The sequence below is a fragment of the Trichosurus vulpecula genome, chromosome 8 (assembly GCF_011100635.1).
Source record: "Trichosurus vulpecula isolate mTriVul1 chromosome 8, mTriVul1.pri, whole genome shotgun sequence".
Classification (NCBI taxonomy): Eukaryota; Metazoa; Chordata; class Mammalia; order Diprotodontia; family Phalangeridae; genus Trichosurus; species Trichosurus vulpecula.
The window spans coordinates 37,304,278-37,323,535 of NC_050580.1; the positions used below are offsets into that span (position 1 = coordinate 37,304,278).

A 19,258-nucleotide genomic window follows, 5' to 3' on the forward strand; every position below is an offset into this window, starting at 1 on the left:
TACTCCCTCCTCTCCAGAGCTACTAAAGTGGCATTCCTAAAGCACAGATCAGATCACGTCCACCCCCGACCCCCAACTCAATAAATAGACCCTAGTGGTTTCTATTACAAAAGACCTTCCTAACCTGGCCTCCAACAGACCTTTCCAGACTTATCAAACAACTACTCCCCTTTATACACACTTCGCTCTAGCCAAACTGGCCTTTTTGTTGTTTTTTTCACATGACATTCATCTCTGGCCTCTGTGCCTTTGCATTGGCTGTCCTCCCTGCCTGGAATGCCTTCCTTCCACACCTCTGCCACTCAGAATCTCTCATTTTTTTTCAAAGCTCAGCTCCAACATCTCCTACATGAGATAGCTTCCATTCCTCCCAGATACTCTCTCCTATCCCCTAGAAATTACCTCATGTTTATTGTGGGCATATCTTAAGTGGGCATGTGGCATTGCTTGCCTCAGAGCAGGGGAAGACCCCCCTCTGACACATACAGACTGTGGGCCCTGGGCAGGTGACTTCACTTGTGAGTAGCCCCCAGGCAAGAGAATGAGCTGGTCTCCACTGCTCAAGGGGTTTGGGGGGAGGGGCTCCCTGTGCCAACAAAATCACAGGAGAGTCCAAAACACCTCATCTAGGCTCATACGTGTGCAGATTGTCTCACTGGAGAGAATACAGTCTTCCCTCGGGCAGGCTGGAATTCGCTTTTGGTTTCCTATCCTCAGCCCCAGGCCCACAACCCTAGCACAACGTGGTGCATTTATTTGGTATATATATTGTCTCCAGGGCTAGAACGTAAACTCCCTGAGGGCAGGAATGGTTGCACTGAAGCCTGGTGGTGATATTTTCTGACTACATAATAGATAATTCTCAATGACTGCACATAGTAGGTGCTTCCTGTGACCATGGAACTGAATTTTGTTCAGTAAGCCCACTTTACAGATGGTGAAAGGCAAGTGACTGGCCCAAGGTCATGCAGGCAGGGATTAGCCAAGGCTCTGTCCCCGGTCCCAGCATCCACTCTGGATATGTCAACCCGGCCAGACAGGGAACCGTAATCCGGGCAAGGAAGAGGCCTCCTCCAAGGAGATGACGAGAAGGTCTGTGCCCAGCACAACTGGCTGGATGTTTGATTGAGTCAGCTGAACATCTGGCACTGCACTGTGGGGCCAGCTGCGCCTTCCTCCCCGCTCTCAGAGGCCGGCTGGCAGCCAGACCCTTCACCTCAGTGCCCCTGGAAATTGTCTTGGCTGCCAGTCTGGGAGGCCGGGGACCAGGGAGGGTGAAGATGTGAGTGCGCTAGAGGCTCAGGCAGCCATTATCTCTGATCCAGTACTGACTCAGCTCCCTGTTTGGCCCCAGGGTTATCTCGGTAACCTCCCATTTCCTCCCTGCACAGCTTTGGGGGCTGCCTTCTCGCGTCCCCCCACAGTCCTGGGTGGGAGGGCAGTGGGCTTCCCTCTGAGAGGCACCGTAAGGGATATCCAAGCTCCCAGGCTCCAGGGGAGCGCAGGCAGGTGGGGCTCCAAGGAGGGGAGCCCCCAGTCCCCTTCTCTGCAGCACCCCGCCCCCACCATCCTGGGCACAGGCACCTCCTGCCTCTGGCTCCTTTCAGCGAGGGGGGAGGACGGTATAGGAGGCTTGGGGGGAAGATGGTATAGGAGGCCTGGGGGGAGGATAGTATAGGAGGCCTGGGGGGAGAATAGTATAGGAGGCTCGGGAGGAGGATAGTGTAGGGGGCCTGGAAGGATGATGGTATAGGAGGCCTGGAAGGACGATGGTACAGGGGACCCGGGGGAGGACAGCACGGGAGAGGAAGGAAGGGGAATACAAACTCTGCAGTGCCTACAACGCATCAGACACTTAAAAATACGATTTCAAGGGTTCAAATCCTGCCACAGTCTTAGCACCTTCTATATTTCCTCAACCATAACTAATCATATTTCTAATCATATTTCACATTGACGTAGGGTTTTATTATTGTTTCATTTGAGAACCATACAGAAGAAAGAATACTGAATTTGGAGTCAGAGGGCCAGGGTTCAAAACCTGCTTCTTCTGTGTACGATCTGTGTGATCTGGGGCAAATCCCTTTGACCTCCTGGACCTCAGGCTCCTCCTCTTCTGTATAGTGAGGGGGAGGACCAGTGGACTAGATCATAGGATCACAGATTTAGACCTGAAAGGGGTCTCAAAAGCCACCAGGTCCAACCCCCATATTTTACATATAAGGAAAACTGAGTCCCACAGAGTTTAAGTGACAAAAATCAAACAACAACAGGGCACCTAGATGGCGCAGTGAGCAGAGCACCAGCCCTGGAGTCAGGAGGACCTGAGTTCAAATCAGACCTCACACATTTGACATACTTATTAGCTGTGTGACCTTGGGCAAGTCACTTAACCCCAATGGCCCGGCCCTCCCCCTCAAAAAAAAAAAAGGAAAAAAATCAAGCAACAAGAATTTATCACCTACTATATAACCCAGGCAAAGGTACTAAGCATCAGAGGTGACATTTGAACTCAGGTCCTACATCTCTAGAGATGACTTCTAAGGTTTCTTTCAGTTCTATGGACTCATGATCCTCTCCAAGCCCCCACCCCCAGCCCCACCAAGAGAGACAGACACTCTAGGCATCATTCCACCCATTTTACAGATTTACATCCTGAGGCTCAGAGGGTTTAAGTGACTTGCCCAAGCTGATCACCATCAGAGCTAGGATTTGAAGCCAGGTTTTCCAGACCAGGATACCTTTAACATGAAGGGAAAGGGAAAGGAATAAACATTTATTAAGTGCCTACTGTGTACCAGCCACTGGGGTAAGTGCTTTACAGACACAATCTCACTTGAACCCGTTTGAGATGGCTTTAAGATCCTTCTAGGTCTAAACCTTGTATATTTAAGGTCCTTTTCAGTTCAAACATTCCATGATTCTGTACCTGGCAGATTCCTACACGCAGAGGTGTGAGGAGCTGAATGTGTACATTTCCATATGGAAACTCTCACTCTAGCCTCTTCCTCCCGACCCCTAGTCCCCCATCCAGCACCTCAGGGGCTGGGGCTGCCATTCTCCCCTCCCCACTCTCCACCCCCCATTTCTTGAGGCATTTAGAGCCAGCCAGGAGGGGGCAGGAGGGGGCTAGAAGCATGGACAGTCTCTGGGGCAGCCCTGCACAACCTGCTGCTTATGGCCTGGGGTCGCCTGCGGCTGCCAAAGGATTTCCTCTACATTTCCCCCTACATTTCCTCAACATTTTTCGAGGGCTGCCTGAAATCCTTTGGCCAGCCTTAGGTTGTGCAGTCCGTGTGTGCACGCTCGCCTTCGATTCCTCATCCGCAAAATGGACAGAGTAATTCTGTACTTGTCCTGCTCAGATCCCAGGATTTCAGTGAGGATTAAACGAGAAATGTGACCCCTCTCAAGGGCCCTCCAAAAGGAAGGCATTATGATTCACAGACCAGAAGACAGAGCCCAGCAGGCTAAATGGGAAAGAACCAAGACAGCTAACCTTTGGGAAAGAGCTAAGGCTGGGAGAACCTTGGAGAAACCACAGCTGACCATCACTACCCACATGATCTTGGCCAAGTTATTTAACTTCTCTGTGACTCAGTTTCCCTTTTTCTTCTCTGGAGTCAATTCTGAACTGCTAGTATGGTGATAAAAGTCCTGGGCTGGGTGTCTGAAAGTGGTCTGGGTGACAGCCCTGGTTCTACCACTAACTTGCTAGATGACCAAGGGAAAGTCATCATCCCTTGTCGACCTGCTTTTCCTATTGGCAAGATGGCATGATGGGATCGGGAGCTCACCAAGGTTTCCTTCCGTTCTCCTACCCCTCTGCTTCCAGGGTAGGAAGAGAAGTAACATGATCTGGCTTTTTCTCCCCCAAAGAGCTTCCTCCCCTGTCTTCCTACAGACCCACGCCAGGCATTTCTGTGCCCAGTGGTCTAGGGGGCTGAAATTTGTCACCCCTTCCATTTAACTCACTACTCCATCTAATTATAACTCAGCCACACTGTCCCAGGAGGTTGTTTGGGAAGTGAGAGGGCTCAGAAAATCCAGCTGCATTGGCTGGCTCCCAAGTCCTCCCTCCAGCATAAATGGAGAAGAAGGGAAACAGCTGCCCAACAGCACCAGGCCCTGCACTGTTCACCCTCGGAGAAGGGCAGCAGGCAGCATTCCGCTCCAAGCGGCTGGAGCCTCTGGGAATTGAAGGGTCAGCCCTACATGCAGGCACAAAAGTGGCCACCTACCCAGGGTGCTGGAGACAGCAGCAGAGGCAGCAGTGACCTTAGAAGAGCTGTTGGCCCTCTGCTGCAGGCCGCTTCTCATTATATGATAGCAACCCCTAAAGACAGCCCCCTCTCACTCCCTTCCCCTACCAGAACTCTTGGATTATGGATGATAACAACCATTGCAGATGTTTATATATGGCTTTCGAGTTTTCAAAGCTCTTAACATCTATTAGCTCTTTGGAACATCCTGCCAATCGAGGACAAGAGTTCCACCTGGAACAGTCTCCAGAAGCTGAATTAGGCTTCCTCCTTATTTCATTGTTGAGGTCAGAACAGGTGAGGTAATTTGCTCAAGCTCATGCAGGTGGCAAGTGTCAGAGTCAGGACTGAAGACCAAAGCCGCTGCCTCTCTCCATTGGACACCATTATGGCCAAGTCACCATGATGGGCCCTAGAAATGTGGGACAGAGGTCATTAGCCAAGACATGGGGAGATGGCAGCATTGTAGGGCCCCTAAGGTGACATGGAAGCCAGAAAATCGAATGCCTTCTCAGGCTGTGTTAACAGAGGCCCAGCTCCCAGCACAAAGGAAGTGACCATCTCATGTCCCCTTCTGCGTTCAGCCTCTTTTATATCCCTCCCAGCCCTGAGCACAGAGGCCTATAAATAACAAATGACAATTTTAATAATAGCACATTTGTTTGGCACTTTAAGAATTATCACACTAGAGGATGCCCTCAGTAAATGCTGATTCATGGTGGCCCACGTCACCTTCTGCATTTTATCTCTGGTTCTGTAAAAAATCTCACCTTCCGTCAAATTGGTGAATTATAAGGGGATTCTGTTCCATTAGTCAGTCAACAAAGCTGTACTGAGCAAGTGTGGCCTGGCCATTTTAGGCACAGTAGGGGAGAGAAGAGAAAAAGAAGACACAGTCACTCCCAGGAGCGCAGGATCTGCTCAGGGAGTGGGGACTGATTGGCAGGAAACACCTGGATAGTCGTTAAGAGCTAACTGGACGCTTCAATCTAATTGCTAGAGGAATTCAGTGGAAGGAGAGAGACTTATGAACTGCAGCGGTCAAGGAAGGCTTCCTAGATGAGATGAAGCTGTGAGTCCAGCTGGGCCTTTTAGGAAGAGAAGGATGGGGGAGGGGACAGCATAGGCCCAACAGTAAGAAGCATATGGTGTATTGGGCCCCACAAAAGGGACTGAGGAGGCTGAGGCATAAAGTGTGTGCTAAGGAACCAAGCAGAATAAAATTGCTGGTGTAGACAGCCAGATTATGGCTCGTGGATCATAGGGTATAGAATTTTAGAACTAGAAAGGGCCTGAATTCAATTTTATAGAAGAAGTGTCTTATCCAAGATCACACAGCTAGGTAGGGACAAATCCGGGAAGGCTTTGAATGCCAGGCACGAGGCCAGACTCTACTTTCTCCGTAAATGGAATAAATAACCTGAAGGTTATGGTGTCTCACAGTGCTAGGGGAGGATTGGGTGAAATGATGAATGTTAAAAGCATTCAGCTCACATCAGGGATTCTTTCTATTGTATGATGAATATTAATATTATTCATCCCATAGACAGCTGGGAGGCTATAGGCTAGAAAGCTGGAGTGAACGCTGCGGGGCTTCATAGCTGGGTGGCCTTGCTTTACCAGTGATCCCCCCACCTTGTATCTGAAAACACATCGGGGGCTCTGGCTAGCTCTCCTCCCTCCACCTAGGGTTCTCTTTCCTCTTCTGTTCTTTGTCCCTGGCCGGAGCCGATGGACACCGTCCACCAGGAGCCCCGCCAGGACAGTGCAGCATGAGGTCCCCCCAGAGAAGCTTCCAAAGTCAGCAGCTTTGGCGCCAAAGACAAACACGTCCAGGGAAGGACTGGGCTGCCTGCAATCGAAGCCGCCAAATTCCTTCTATCCATAGACAAAAAGCACCCCTGTGGGGGTGGGACTTGAAGAGGGATGAGCACACTGCTGACTGCTTTTCCCAGATTCTGTTTGCTGTTAGGGGTGTCTGGGTGTGTGTGGTGGTGGGTAGGGGAGATAGCTGAGGACAGGAGTGAATTCCTCCACTGTTCATTAGGTTATTTCCAGGACAATTCACAAGTTGACAAGTTGCTGGTGTATTTAAGGTCAGTTTGGATGGGAAAACTTGGCTTGGTTTTATATCCGCTCCAGATTTCCAGGTTCCTGGGTCAGCCCACGTGAAGGCAGATGGGAGGGATGATGGCAGGGAAGGTGAGTGTGACAAGGATGGCCGACGCCTTGCCGCCTTGGCTGGGGGATGGCGCCCGCCCGAAAGGAAGGCTTTAGGGATCTGGCCCATAAAGCAAAGCCGAGTGACGTGGGGAAGGAGCACCGGACTGGGGAGTCAGGACGACCTCCCTCCTGTCTCAACTTAACTGCCCACCTACGAGCAAGTCAAGTCTCTCTGAATCTCAGTTTCCTTATCTGTAAAATGGGCGTGATGATATTTGCATCATCTGTTCCACAGGTTTGTTGTGACAGGAGCGACTTGTAAACCTCAAGGCTCCATGTGCGTGTTAATGCAGTCAAGCTGAAGATATCAACACACCGGCCGCATCTGAAAATGTGAGCCTCCTCCTACACCTGGAGTCCACGGCCTCTCTGCCAAGGGGTGGGAAGCACCCTTCTCCTCGGGCTTCTGAAAGGGTGAAGTTGTTTTATTGGACTATAGCTCGTCACACTGGGGGATGGGGAGGGGAGTGAATCAGTGGGTAGTAATAGAGATATAGAAAAGAGAAATAGGCATCAATAAAATATTAAAGTCATGACATTATTATTAATAAGAATGACGAGAAATAATAATGAGAAAGGTACCAGAGCTTATCTAAGAGTCTGGGAAGCCCTGGGTTCAAATTCTGCCTCTGACATACTGTGCAGCTAGGATGTCACATGATCTCCCCAGGCAGCTCTCTAAGACCAGGTGTGAATCTGCATTGGTGAAGGGAGTTTCCTTCGTGGGAGCTCCTTATGCCAATGAATATCAATCAATATAATAATGGCAAATAATAAGAAATGAGACCAAGTTGTAGCAAGAATTCAGGTTAGACAAGAAGAATCTTTAGCACCTAAAATGGCCTCTGGGAGAAGTGGTAGCCCCTAGATTTGATGTAGGGAGGCGGAACCATTGAGTAGGAAGGGACTGGACCTGACACCTCCCCTTATTCATTGATTTATCTCTAGGCAAGGCGTTTAGTGCACGGGAGCCTCAGTTTCCTCATGTGTACAGTGGTGATAAAAAATCTTACACTATTCAGCTCATAAGGCTGTTGTGACCCATGTGTATAGGAGTATATATGGTAGCACTTTTTGTGGTAGCAAAGGGTCATAAACAAAATGGGTGCCCATCAACTGGGGACTGGCCAAACAAACTATGACATAGGATGTGATATAAGATTGTGTCATCAGAAATGAGAAGCAGGATGAATTCAGAGAAACCTGGGAGGATTTGTAAGAATTGATGCAGAGGAAGGGAACAGAATAAGAAAAACGGTTTACACAATGACCACAAAAATGACAAACGAAACAACCTTGCAAGACTGACCCCTCCATACAGTGACCAATCCATGAGCTCAGAAGAGATGATGAAGGATGCTTGCCATCGCTCAGCAGAGAAGTGATGGACCAGAGAGGTACAGAATGGGACACACATTTATAGACACAGTCAATGGGTTGCTATGTTTTGCTTAATTATACTTTTTTTGTTATAAAGGAGGGCTTTTATTTGTCGTAAGGGGTTGTGTGTATGAGGGGAGGTTAACCTAATGACTTGTGATAGAGATGTGAAGAAAAAGATAGAAAAGAGTATCAACGAAACATTTAAAATACACAGAGGAAAAAAATGATCAAAAGGGACACAAACAGGGCAATTTTGTCACTACCATGACAACCTTAGTATCTATTTTTAAAAAAATTGTACATAAGCTCAATTTCATATACATTCCTCATTTTTTGTTTTGTTTCGCTTACTTTTCTATAATGAAGTGTCTGTGTTTGTGGATAACTTCATTATAAAAAACATTTTTAAGTGACTTGGGAATGGAAGTCAGAACAAGTCTCTCTGTAAGGGAGAGAAAAGGATGGACATGAAAGATTTGGAAGTAAGCACCCACCGGATGTGCCAATGGTTGGATTTGAGGTGAGAGAGACAGAAGACTCATGACTCGGGCTGTGAATCTGGAAGGATGGTGGTACCTCGGGAAGTCTGAGAAAGGAGAGAGCTGAGGGAAGCTTAGGGAAGATGTTAAGCAGTTATGTTTCAGATCCAGTGAGCTTGAGATGCCAATCTAAAGCAAAGCCTTCACAAGCCATGGTTTTCCTAGCTTGGCTCAGTGCCTTAGGGCCCAAATGCTGCTGTTGTTGGCACATGCACGAGGTATCTTACCAGAACATGAGTTGTTTAAAAGAAACACTGAGGGGATCAGGGAGCTTTGGTTCAAAACCTGGCTCTGTTACTAACTCCCCGAGGGACCTTGGACCCGGGCCATAGGAATTGAGATGTGAGAGAAATCACATATCTTTCCTCAACACACCCAGTACTTTGGTACCTCCAAGTGTAGATAGATGAGGAAGGAAGCAATGGATTAAAAGTTAAATTCAATGGGAGCAGCAATCATTTCATTCTTTGTATTTGTATCCCCAGTACGTCACAGTGACCAGTTTAATTAACTGATTAATTTATAAGGGCAGCTAGGTGGCTAAGTGGATAGAGTGCTGGCCCTGGAGTCAGGAAGACCTGAGTTCAAATATGGCCTCAGACACTTACTAGCTGTGTGACCCTGGGCAAGTCACTGGGCTGGAGAAGGAAATAACAAACCACTCCAGTATCTTTGCCAAGAAAACTCCAAATGGGGTCATGAAGAGTCGACACCACTGAAAATGACTGAACAACAATAAGCAGGTGACTAATAAATGCTTCTTGATTGGTTGACTGACTGATGCAAGAGATGTTTAAAATGAACAATGATCAGATTGAGTGACTGCATATGGACAGTGAGAGTCACCAGGGACCCACAGTGACTCTGAGGGAGCGTTTCAGGCTTCAGCCAGTGAGTGTGGGGAGGGAGGGGTGAAGAGTGAAAACAGGGGATCTGGGACAAAGTACAGGAGCAAAGATCACAGAATGACAGATTAGGAAGGGTCCTCAAAGGCCATCCAGTCCAACCCATATCCAAGCAGGAATCCAATCTCCGCCATAACCCACCACAGCCCAAGGAGTGGTCATCCAGCCTGTACTTACAGAACGCCAGTGACGGAGAGCGCCCTCCTTCCAAGGCGGCTGACTCCACTTTGTGATATCTCTCATTGGAAGGATGTTTTCCTTCTATCAAGCCCAAATTTGCTTCCCTTGGACTTCCACCCATTGTTCTTAACTCTGCCCTCTAGGGCCAAGCAAAACAAATGAAATCCCTCTTCCCAGAGAGAGCCCTACAAATAACATCTCCCTAAGTGTCCTCTTAACCAGGATACACATGCCAAGTTCCTTCAGCTGTTCCTATGACATCATCTCAAGGATTTGGCTGTCTTAGCTGCCCTCCTCTGGGCGCTCATCAGTTTATTAACACCCTTCATAAAAGGCATTCGACAAAATTCTCCAGAGATGGACCCACCAGGGTGGAATACAGGGGGACTGTACTTTAGCCCTGGAGACTGGACATCTCTTTAATCCTAGATATTGGACCTCAACATGCTGCCTATGGTTGCATTGACCTTTTATTTTTCACACGATTGACAAATACTGAGTTTGCATTACCCTGAAACCTCCCAGATCTTTTTCAAGATGTCTAGCCAGCCCTCTCCCTTGTTGTACTAGTACAACTGATTTTTTTGAACCTGAGACTTTATACCTATTCCTCCTAAACGTCATCGTGGACACTGAGATGGCACAGTGAATACAGGGCTGTGCCTGGAGTCAGGAAGATCTGAGTTCAAATATGGCCTCACTTATTAGTCAAGTGGCCTTGGGCAGGTCACTTAACTTCTGTTTGCCTCAGTTTGCCCATCTGTAAAATGGAGATAATGGTAGTAACTACCTCCCAGGTTGTTGTGAGGATCAAATGAGACAATATGCACCCGATGCCTGGCACACAGTAGATACTATATAAATGCCACCTATTATTGTCATTATTAGCATCAACATTGCCTTATTAGATGTTGAACAATGTTCTAGCGTGTCAAGAGTTTCTTGGATCCTGAGTCTGTTGTGCAAGGTATTCGCTATCCCTATGGGATTCATGCCATTTACAAGTTGTTTTTTTTTAAAAGCATGCCATCCATCCCTTTATCAAGTCACTAGGCAAAAAAAAAGGTTAAACAACCCAGGGCCATGCACGGAGTCTCCACTGGAGACTTCTGTTCAAGGAATGACCAATAACTCCTCTCTGCCTTGTGGCCATTCATTAAATCAGGTAGGAATCTCCCTAACTCAGCTGTCACCTGACCCCACATCACTCTGTCTTTCCCACAAGAACTACATGGGACATTTTGGCGCATGCATGGCTAAAATCTAGCTAAACTCTATCGATAGGCCAACCCTGATCTATTAATCTAGAAATCCTGACCTCTGGGAGAAAAGGGAAATGAGCTGGGCCTAGCACAAGTTGTCCTTACCAGAGCCAAAAATGCAGGCTCTTGCCTTTCTAAATGTTTCCTGATTATCTCCTCAGTACCGTGTCCTGGGCCTTTGCTATCCAACTCGTTGGTCTGCGGGGAGCAGGATCCATGCTTGCCCATTTCTGAAAATCAGAAGCTTGGTCCTCCCCTCACCCCATCAATCACCGTTGTCAGGAGCTCCGTAACCACTCTGCCCCTTCTTTAAGCACCCTATTAGTAATGTGACAAGGTATAAGAAAAGGAGAAGAACATCGATAAAACATTGACAACAACAACTTAGGAAGAGTTTATGAACAGATGCAGAGCAAAGTAAGCAGGACCAGGGGAAAAAGGCACAGGATTATTAGAGTAACATAAAGGAAAACAACCACAAAAGCCACTCCAACACTGACCAGTGCAATGACCAACCAGGAACTAAAGTATGCTAGGCCCTTCAGCAGAGGCGTGGTGGACAACCATACAGAATGAGGCAAAAGCCAACTTACAGGGCCAAAAGGTTGGGTTTTTTTTTTCTTCTTCTTCTTCTGTTTTTTGCTTACGAGTCATACTTCTTTGTGACAAGGGAAGATTCTATCGAAGTGGGAAGGCACAGTCATCAGGAAAAGACAGCAGGGTAAAAGAAAAAGCATAAATGAAACACTCCTAAAACCAAACAGTAATAACAGAAGGTTTGAGTCCCCCACCCTAAGGCAATGATGCCATCAGAGAAGTAGGCACGCCATGATGGCAGAGGCATACCAAGGCCCTCAGGATGAACTCTGGACAAAAGCCATCTGGATATCAGCCTTGGCTCCCCAGGTTCACTGAGCTTCCGCCCCCTGAGTGGCCTGCCAGGACTCTGGGAGCCTTTGGGAGGAAAACCACCTGCAGCTTTTATTAGAAAGGGAAATTGACAATTTAGGCCTAATCTAGGACCTGATTAATAAATCTCTCCCTGCCTCCAGGGACTCATCCCAACAGACACACTCTTCTGATCCATCCTGGACAACACAGGATTTGAAATCAGATGCCCCCCGCTCTGCTACTTACTACATGTGTAACCTTCCCTTGGGGCCTCAATGAAGCTGAGGAGCCAAGGCCGATAGCAGGACGGCTTTTCTACAAAATTCATCCTGAGGGCCTTGGTACCCCGCATCCCATCTCTAAATCCTAAAATCTTATGAGGACTGCCATGTTAATCTCCATAAAGTATTGCTTCCATCATGTCCTTCCCTTGAGGCCAAAACTCCAAATGATTATTCCTCCCATCCTGGAGATTATAGGCCAAACTCCCCAGCCCAGCATAATCAGGACCCAAGTGATCATTCCAGCTGGAAAAGTAACAGGGAGTCAGGAGAGACCTGGCTCAAAATCCTGCCTTTGACACTGACTGAGTGACTATAGGCAAGTTGCAAAAACTTCTATGAGCCTCAGTTTCCCTCTCTATAAAATGGGGGTGATCCTCTCTGCTCCCCCCCAACAGGATGGATTCTATGCAATGTGGTACTTAGGTCACCAACTGGCCCTGTAGTATATAAGCTCCTTCAGGGCAGGCCCTGCTTCCTCTCTTTGTCGTAGTATCCCCAGCACTGAACCAAAGTGCTCGGCCCATAGTAAGTACTTGATAAATCAGCCCCTGGTGATTACTTGATCAACTCCTCTCCCCCAGCTGACCTCTCCCTTTTGTGTGTATTACATTCCGGTAGAAGATTACTTCTCAGAGTCCTAGGTTCTGGCCCTGCCTCCTCCCATCCCTCTGCCTTTGTTAACAGGCATTTTCCTGTAGTGGAAAAAGCCATGGACTTGTATTGGGAGTCCACGCGCTGGATCTCCCACATTGTGTGCCCCAAAGAAGCCGTTCCATCTTGAGGAGACTCTGTTTTCCCATCTATAGAATGGGGGATAATAACATTTGTCATGGTGGTGAAAGCACTTTGTCCCCTTTAGAATACTGCAGCAGTGTCATTGTATTTGGTGACACCATTCCTCGTGCCTGAAGGTACCTGGGCATCTACCCCTTTGGGAGGCCTTCCCTTCCTCCAAGGCCCACCTTCTCCAGAGAGCCTTCTTTGACCTATCCATTCAAGGGAGAGTGGCCCCTCTGCATCTTCAAACTTCTTCCTTCTTTGTTCTCTCACTTCCTTTCATCATCATCATCATCATCATCAGCCTAGGCCTTGCCTTCCCTTCCTATCAGACAGTGATCTCCTTGAGAGCAAGACCCAGGGTGCATCATGGAATTTCAAAGTTGGACGGGCTCTCAGGGGTCACCTAGTATCCACATTGGAAACCAGAATCCCATATGGCTATCTTTGGATCTTCCACATTGAGAGTGGGGCCTTGTATTCAGTAGGTGCTTAATAAATGTTTGTTGAACTGAACTGAGCTCAGTAAAGACTTGCTGGGTGACTGGCCTAGGTATTCAAGGTGCTGGGAACAGAGCCTTGAGGATATCACCGTCCTGGGAGATGGAGGCCCCAGACCTCATGTGGTCCAAAGACTGATGAGACCCTAGAGGCTTGGGTGCCCTGGGCTCCAGGTCATCTCTCCAGAGGCCTTCCCTGCTTGGCCTTGGTTCAGCGCCCTTGACACATGCCTCCTGAGACACAAATGGAAAGCCTACCATTAATGCATCATTTCCACTGTAAGAAGCCAGCATTTTTTTCTGCTTTTTCCTGGGTTTTACTTTCCTTGTCTATAAAATAATAATCCTGGTCCTGCCAACCACTAAGACATCTAACGACATTATGGACTTAAGCACAATTGGTAAAGTCGGAGGCAACCAAACTAACAGCAACACCACCAAAAAAAGGCCCAATTTTTTCCTCATTTTCTGCTTTTTTCTTCTGGGGGCCTTTGTGTTGCTTTCTCTACTTCTCCCCTGTCTACCATCCAAATCGCCTTCTTTCAGGATAAGGCCAGGCCAGCTCAGGTATTCCACCCCCTGCCCCTCCCCTCATCCCGGTGGAGCTGAGAAGGACAAACATTCCATAGAGGCTTGAGGTTGGGGGGTGGGGTGGGTCTGGGCCCCTGCTAACGAGCTTCCCCCCAGGCTGCAGGGGCTAGTCCGGAGGCTGAAGGCCCAGGAACATGTCCTGTGACAAGCAATGGAGTCTACCAGCCCTAGCTGGTCAGGAGGGTGTGATTTCTCACAGGCCTTAGAGCCTTTCCTCTCTGGGGACCACAAACATCTGGGATTTCTCAGCCCTGGCCCCCACTAAGTAACTTTGCCTGTGATGGGAACATTGTTACCGAACACAGGGAGGTTGCCATTAAAGGCGAGGAGGAGCGTCTCTCTTGCTGGGCAGCTGTCTGCTCCGTCCTTCAAGGCTCACAGCCTCAGGTCCCACTTCCCCCTGACCACTCATAGACTGTCAGAGTTGCAGAGGCCAGAGGTCACCTTCCAACTTGGAAATCCTGTGCCTGTACTTCAGCCCACTGCGGTCTCTCCTTTATCCTCTATGACTCTTGGAAGCTGGCCCTATGGTGAAGGTTAGTACTGGATTCTAGACTGGCTACAGCCTGGTCTCATTGTCTCCTATAAAAAAAAGATTTCATCTAGTAGATACGGGGCATCTAGGTGGTGCAGTATATAGAGTGCCCTGTCTGTAGTCAGAAGGAGGCGAGTTCAAATCTGGCCTCTGATGCTTACTAGCCTGGTGAACCTGGGCAAGTCGCTTCACCCTGTTTGCCTCGGTTTCCTCATCTGTAAAATGAGCTGGGGAAAGAAATGGCAAACCACCCCAGTATCTCTGCCAAGAAAACCCCAATGGAGTCACGGAGAATCAGAAACAACTGAAATGACTGAACAACATCTAGAAGACCTCTAGGGGCACAGAGCCTGGAATCAGAGGATCTGAGGTCAAATATAGCCTCACATACTGCCTAGCTGTGTGACCTTGGATAAGTCACTTAACCTCTATCTGCCTTCATCTCCTCAACTGTAAAGTGGGGGTGATAATCGCACCTACCTCCCAGAGTTGTTGTGAGGATCAAGGGCGGGGGCAACAATTATAAAGCGCCTACTGTATACTGGTCTCTTAATTAATGCTTGTTTCTGGGTTGGATTTTATTTTAGCAAGTTCCCCTCCCCCCATGGAAGCTTTCTGGGAGCAAGAATGAGACAGGACAAGAAGGCAGGAATAGGTTATGACCTGTACTACTGGAGTGAGTACCCACATCAATCAGTAAGCATTTATTAATTGCCTGCTATATGCCGGGCACTGTGTTAGGCCCTTGGGGTATAAAGATCAAGAATGGCCCTTAAGAAGCTTCCATTCTACTGAGGAGAAATAGCAGAGAAGTCAATACAAGAAATATCCCAAGTCCTTACAGACTAACGTGGAGGGTAGGAGGGCAATCAGGAGAGACTTAACGGAAGAGGCAGCACCTGGGCACCATCCCTCCCCACCCCCGCCCCAGTCTGATTTCTCTCTGTGTGTCCTGTCTCTACAAGGAGGCCAGGAAGCGATTTTGCTGAGTGTCTGAGTGCCTGGTCCCTCTTCCTCTGCTCCAGTCTCTGCACAGTCCAGACCACACAAGGGTGTGTGTTTTCTAGGACGTGTTTACAAGGAACAGGAAAACAAACACAAACGCTCCATCTGAGGAAGGCCATTTGTAGTGCTTAGAAATGAAAACTGCCCCATCCTAGACAGGGAGGACCTCGGCTTCTTTTAAAAAAAAAGAATAGTGCTGGCGTTTGTTTTTACACCACCTTTGTTTCCAGATATATCCTTCCCCTCCCCAGCAAGTCATCCTTTGCAAAGAAAATGTTTTTTAAAAAGAATGAAAGAAAAGCAGTTCACCAAGACTAACCAACACACCAATGGGGTCTGCTGGTATGTGCCATGTTCCACGCCCATGGCTTCCACCTTTTCAGAGACAAAAGAGGGACAGAGACAGACAAATTGAGAGAGAGAAAGAGACAGAGATGGGAGAGAGATGAGAGATGGAAGAGGGAGGAAGGGAGAGAGAGATGGAGAGATAGGAGAGGTGAGAGATACAGAGAAAGAAGGAGGGAAGGAGGAGGGAGAGAAGAGAGGGAGAAGACACACAGAGAGATGAGACAAAGAGAGTGAGAGATGAGAGGGAAAGAGAGAGGGAGGGAGAAGGAGGGAGAGGGAGGGAGAGAGAGAGAGGTCTTCTCACCCCTTTGCAAGTCAAGCTTGGTGATGATAGCCACACATCATTCTGGGTTTTGGGGTCATTGTTATTCTTTTCACTAATATTGTCGCATTTGGGGTCCATACTGTTTCCCGGACTTTGCTTCCTTCACTTTGTATCAGTTCGTATAGAATCTTGAATTCTATGCTATTTTATCTACCCGAGTTAGGATAGGAGATGTTTCCAGATGAAGACGGGTCCATGAGTCCCTCTAAACACAGGACTGCTGTATCCCTCATGGAACCAGAAAGCAGGGTGTCTGGCAGTCTGAATCCCCTCCTCTCCCAGCATGCGCGCGCGTGCGCACATACACACACACACACACACACAGAGCCACAGCCACACAGCTTTGGTATTCGCATATGCACTGGATCAAGCTCATTGTCTCTTTCTCTAGTCCCAGATCCATGTCCAATCACGCAAGAAAGCCTCCTGATGGCAGGCAGGATTTGGGGCATTCCCATTCATATTCCTGTATAACCAAATTCCTATGTCACTCCCCTGCAGTGGCTCCCTATCGCCTCTCCCTCCTGAGTCTGACACATCAGGCCCTCTACAGTGGAGGCAAGAACATCCACCTTTCCAGACACTTCATGGGGGGTGACAGAACTTGTTCCACATCCTTCATTCCTTCCCAGTTTTCCCATGTTGTCTTTCCTCAGTAGAATGTAAGTTCCTCGAAGGCAGGGACTCTATTTGCTTGTACTCGTAGCTTGGTGCATAGTGAGCACTTCCTCAATGCTACTTGACTCGCCTCACCTCCAGGCAGGCTGTTTCTGCCAAACTGGCCTGCCAGCTGCTCCCCCCTCATGGAAGGCATCTCCTCCTCACCTCCCCCACCTCTGAGGCTCCCCACCTTCCATCGGGCTCGGATCAGAGGCCACCCCTTTCCTGAAGCCCTCTCTGGCCCCCAACTGTTCGTTCTTTATCTCCCCTCTCCTTATCTGAGTGCAGGCTGGATTCTACATCCTCCCCACTCCACTCTGTCCCTAGTACGTGGTAAATTTCTTAAGAAAAGGGTCTTTCATTTTTTGTCTGTCTCTAGCACCCAACATGGTGCCTTTGCACATAGTAGGTCATTTAGAATTATCTGTTAGACTGAATGGCATCACTGATGGTCTAACCTTCCCTCTCCCAGATCAAGGAAAGACCAACAGGTAGAGGTGGGGTCTCCCTCAGCTGAGAAATTCAATGCCCCCCCCAGACAGTCAGGGAGACCAAGGGCCTAAGAGGGGTCTGGGAGAAATGGCACTTAGCACTTACTCGAGGAACCTGGTGATGTACTCCTGGCTGCAGCGGGACCAGGTGAGCGGCGAGGTGTCGTACAGGAGCTGTGGAGACATGATGAAAGGCTTTTTCCCAACGGGCTCGCAGTCATTGCCGCTTCCATCATGCTGAATCCCAAAACTGCATTAAGAGCACAGGCCCGCGAGGGGATGGGTGAGCAGCCGGGCCTCCAGCACGCACCGCTCCCCATATGGACACACCAACCCTTCCCCAAAACCCAGACGAGACTGTCGGCCCAAACAAGAGAAGGACGGAGGGGCAGGGAACCGCCCCCACCGATCAGGCTTTTAAAAATGCCTGCTGAGACGCGAAAAGCACAGACAGGGGATGCAGGACACCTGGGTTCTACTTGGTTCTACCATTAAAGCACCATGGGGATAATACTTCTGGGTTTTAGTTTCCAAATCTATGAAATATAACTAGATGACCACCAACTTCCTTTTCAGGGGTGAGCTGATAATTATAGTTTCGGTGTGAGCATTTATACCTCAGAAATCAAGAAACTGTATACATTAGAGCTCACTTTACTGTTTGGTTGATTGTATTTAAGAAAGCGATGGAGAAATGCTTAATTATGCACATTAAATTTGACAGTGTGTTGTGTATACATTTTCATAAAGCTGGTTGTTAAACATTTACTAGCATGCTCTTGGTTCTTTCCCATTTTAAATGCTATGATTCCTATGTCCTCAGTTTCCTATTCTGCAAAATGAATTTGATGAGTGCTGCTATAGTCTGCCTATCTTCTAGAAGTACTGAGAGAGTGAAACGAAGAAAGGAATGTAAAAGTGGGGAAAGGTACACTGCTGCCTTCTTGTTGTTCTGCAAGGATTTTCTGTTTCCTTGGCATTTTCTGAAATAAAAATAGGGCAAATAATAACTCCATTGACGTGTGCAGCATTTTATCCCCTAATAGAACGGAAGCTTCCTGAGGGCAGGTGCTGCTTCAGTTATCCTCCATATCAAGCACACAGTGCCTGGCACGTTGTAGGCACCTGATGTGTTGATTAATTGATTTAAAAATCTATTTATTAAATCTATTTATAAAATATAACTAGATTTTAATTAATTTAATCGATAAATATATTAAATATAAAATATAAAAAATCTATATTATCTCATCTCATAGAATCACGAGACCTCAGGATAGGAAGGGACCCCCAAGGTCACCTAATCCAACCCAGACCTGGGTAGAAATCTTCTCTACAGCATCCTCAATAAGTGGTCACTGAGCTTTTCCTTGAACACTTCCATGGCTGGAGAACTCACTACCTGCCAGGGCAATTCATTCCTTGGGCAGACAGCTCTCACTGTACCTGCAATTTCACATATAGATGAGGAAACTCCCTTTGCCAATGAAGATTATTCTCTGCCCCTCCCCCCATGAGGAGAATTGTCCGTTCCCCCATTTCTCCCATTAGGCTGCAGATTTGGTAGGAGGGGACAGGGGAAATGGAGGAAGGGGAAAGAGAACTATGATCTATTACATGTCTGGGGTCATCTAAGAGTGGCCATGATCCGAGAATGGAGAGAGCGGCCGCCCACAGCTGGCCGCAGCTGTGGCTATTTTTTAGCATCTTTCTTTCCTGCTGATTTGTGAGTCTGCTTTAAATCTTCACTAATTTAGACTGAACTGGGGAAAAGTTGAAAATCGTAGTTTTTTTTAATGCACTATTGTTTCTTTTAAGTACTTAAAGTAATTATAATTAGGCTAGCAAACTGTGTTCTCCCTCGAAGAGGTCCTTAGGGCACCTACTTCAATGAATAGACAAGAATGGTTTAAAATTAAATTAAATTGCATTTGGGGTGCTCCAAGTCCTCAGAAAGCCCTCTAGATTAGTCTAGAGAGCGGGCAGAAGACAGCTGGATCTCTGAAGGTCCAGCATCCTGCGGGTGATCTCCCTTGTCTGTTAACTTGCTGGAGACATCCCAGTCCGGTGGGAATTCTGACTAGCCGCTGGCCCAGC

The 19,258-nt window shown here is 47.9% G+C and overlaps 1 protein-coding gene across 1 annotated transcript in view; it reads right to left on the minus strand.

Moving 5' to 3' along the window:
* The window catches only part of ADAMTS7 (ADAM metallopeptidase with thrombospondin type 1 motif 7), a 112,200-nt gene extending 94,792 nt beyond the window's left edge, over positions 1 to 17,408 (minus strand). Inside the window, exon 1 of the mRNA XM_036735885.1 lies at positions 17,268 to 17,408. Coding sequence (XP_036591780.1) covers positions 17,268 to 17,347 — 80 coding nt within the window. The 5' untranslated portion in view covers positions 17,348 to 17,408. The remainder of the gene's footprint in view (positions 1 to 17,267) is intronic.
* Between the last annotated feature and the right edge of the window lie 1,850 nt (positions 17,409 to 19,258).